Source organism: Ranitomeya variabilis, chromosome 5 (assembly GCF_051348905.1).
Source record: "Ranitomeya variabilis isolate aRanVar5 chromosome 5, aRanVar5.hap1, whole genome shotgun sequence".
Taxonomy (NCBI): Eukaryota; Metazoa; Chordata; class Amphibia; order Anura; family Dendrobatidae; genus Ranitomeya; species Ranitomeya variabilis.
Window position 1 is genome coordinate 66,781,393 of NC_135236.1, and position 3,157 is coordinate 66,784,549.

The 3,157-nt window shown below is 37.1% G+C and overlaps 1 protein-coding gene across 1 annotated transcript; it reads right to left on the minus strand.

The window, feature by feature from the left end:
• Positions 1 to 1,395: 1,395 nt before the first annotated feature.
• Positions 1,396 to 2,361, minus strand: LOC143774854 (olfactory receptor 1G1-like). Its single transcript, XM_077262624.1, has one exon. The coding sequence runs from the start codon at positions 2,359 to 2,361 to the stop codon at positions 1,396 to 1,398; it is 966 nt and encodes a 321-aa protein (XP_077118739.1).
• Between the last annotated feature and the right edge of the window lie 796 nt (positions 2,362 to 3,157).

Here is a 3,157-nt window from a genome sequence, read left to right on the forward strand (position 1 = left end):
TGTACTGTTTGTTTTTTTAACTTTTTCGCTGGTAACCAGGGTAAACATCGGGTTACTAAGCGCGGCCCTGCGCTTAGTTACCCGATGTTTACCCTGGTTACAAGCGAACACATCGCTGGATCGCTGTCACACACAACGATCCAGCAATGTCAGCGGGTGATCAAGCGACGAAAGAAAGTTCCAAACGATCTGCTACGACGTACGATTCTCAGCGTGATGTCTGATCGCAGTAGCGTGTCAGACACTGCGATATCGTAACGATATCACTAGAACGTCACGAATCGTACCGTCGTAGCGATCAAAATTGCACTGTGTGACAGTACCCTAACACAGCACACTTAATCTTTAAACTGTAATCCCCTGTGCCCTTTGGCACTTTTAGCATGCAATTAAACACCAATGTGTAGGGATTAACTCTCTCTGGTAGGAATTAGGTAATGTTCACACTGGCAATAGATTCTTGTCTAAAAACAATGTGACATTTATTTCTACAGGTTGCGACTCACCAAAAACAAAACCATAAACTCAAAATCCCTAGACTTGTCAAGAAAAATATTTAGAATTGAGAGTCCTCAGTGGTTGATACCTTTTAATGGCTAACTGAAAAGATGGTAACAAATTGCAAGCTTTTGAGACTACATACGTCTCTTCATCAGGCAAAGACTAAAACAAATTCTGAAGAATCACATATTTATGCACAACATAGTATAGAGAAAAAAAAAAAAAAAAAAAGAGGGGAAAAAAAAACCATGGATAAGCTAGGTGACATGAAGCAGAAAGCATGAAGAGACGTATGTAGTCTCGAAAGCTTGCAATTTGTTACCATCTTTTCAGTTAGCCATTAAAAGGTATCAACCACTGAGGACTCTCAATTCTAAATATATATCTTTCCTAGACTTGTCAAGGCGTCGAGTAAACAAAATAGACCCTGGCTACTCGCACATGGTTGAGCTAGTCCCAGCCAAATAAAAAAGACTATAATCCTTATCAACCACTGATACTTGCAGTTTGGTGCACATGGCCTGTGCAGTCTCTTCTCAGAGCAAGACTGACTTGTCTCTCTTTATCTACAATGCAACCCTCTCTGCTCAACTTCCCCCAACTGACTGACTAAGTTGAACACCTAGCCTTGTTATATGCAACGCTAGCCATGTGCACCTAATCAGAGGCTGTTGGATTTAAACCTAGCCTACCTTGCTTTACTACTATATATATATATGAACATTTTTGGCAGGTGTGGAAAAAATATTTCGAACCAAGAATGCTTTAAAAAATAGAGGTGTCAATAGTTTATTTTATCAATTAACAATATGTAAATTCAAAGAACGTAAAAAATCTAAATCATATCAATATTTGGGGTGACAACATTTTGCCTTTGAAACAGCATCAATTCTGTTATGTTCTGTTCCTGTTCGATCTTTGAATAAACGTACATTTGTTTTTATTTGCTAACATTACAATAGCCCCCCATACCTCTTTATTTCTAAGACTGTAGACCAGAGGATTCAACATTGGAACTACTACAACATAAAGCATGGACAGCAACATATCCTGATCCTTTGAATTTTCTGAGTCAGTTTTCAAATACAAGAACATACTTGGTCCATAGAATAATATAACAGTGATGATATGGGAGGTGCAGCTGGAGAAAGCTTTCATACGTCCCGCTGAGGAACGGATCTTCAGTATGGCGGAGAAGATAAAGACGTAGGAGACAATGATGATTGCACATTGTGCAATATTACCAGAAAGTTCGAAGAGCATGAAGATTTTCAGATCATGAACGTCGGTAGTTGTAATAGCAATTAGTGAATTAAGGTCACAAAAGAAATTATTAATGTCATGAGAAGAACAAAATTGTAGAAGAGCTGTAAGCAGTGTATGCAATAAAGAGTTGAAAGCACTAAACAGCCAACAGGAGGCACCCATTGCAATGCACACGTTCTTTCTCATTACTGAGTAATATTGCAAGGGCTTACATATCGCTACATAGCGATCATAGGCCATTATTGTCAGCATGAAAACTTCACCATCACCACAAAGAATGTAGAAAAATAACTGTGTCATACAGGAACCAAAAGAGATCCTATGATCTTGAGTCAGGGTGATAAAAAATAGTTTAGGGACAGATGTAGAGATGGATGTTACATCTACAACGGCAAGGTTACTCAAGAAGAAATACATTGGAGTGTGTAATTTTGGTACCAAACACACAAGAAAAATAATTGTCAGGTTCCCCAACATAGTAATGATATAAATAATCAGAATTCCGAAAAATAGCTCAAGTTGGCCCAATGAAGACTTTGAGAAGGTGGCAATGTGAAATTCTTGTTTGGAGCTTCCATTTGGACACTCATCCATGTTGTCTTTATGAGGTTATATTCGTTATAAATTAATGCATGTAATTCATCAATCCATAAAATGCAATGTAAATTTGAGTTTGAAAATCTCAGATGTGTTGGACCATGTGCAATTAAGCAAAGCTAAATGATGACATTTAGAATGTAACATTTTAAGTTATCCTGTCTCCCTTATGACTTGAGAAGGATTTAACAAGACCATGGCATGACTAGAATACAACTAAAACATAAATCTTGGGTGTTACATGCTTTAAATAAAAAACAATCTTTTTGAAAAAAAAAAAACCCTGAAACTCCTATCTTTTCCTAAAGAGATAATTTCCATAAATGACTGAAAAAGTATAGTGAAGGAAACCCATAAGAAACATTAAAAAAACTAGTGCAAACATGTAGGCTGATGAGAGAACTATTCGGACATACTTTTAGATAAATCAATAAAACTTGAATGACTGTCCTTTTTGGACAACTTATGCCAATATACTTTATTATAGCACACTTTAGAAGGAACAGACCCGTTTTTCAACTCTGTAAAACCCTGTCCAACCATAAATTGTTGACCACTAGATGTTTCAAATGCTGGACCTACAGCAATAAACGGAGAGCCAGTGGGTTCTCATTTAGGCAGAGGTTTGCTTAGATATGACAACCCTTTTAAAGTCTACTGCCAGACAAAAGGTCAAAGATTCCACAGGTTACCATAGGTCAAAATTTGTGCAGGCTTCTGCTTTAGGGTAGAGGATATGACAAAGAACAATATCCGAAATACCTTGTAAACCAACCATAAATGTAAAAAACTA

What these genes read in the sequence shown, in the direction of transcription:
- LOC143774854 (XM_077262624.1), bottom strand. Translation starts at nt 2,361, where the DNA reads ATGGATGAGTGTCCAAATGGAAGCTCCAAACAAGAATTTCACATTGCC.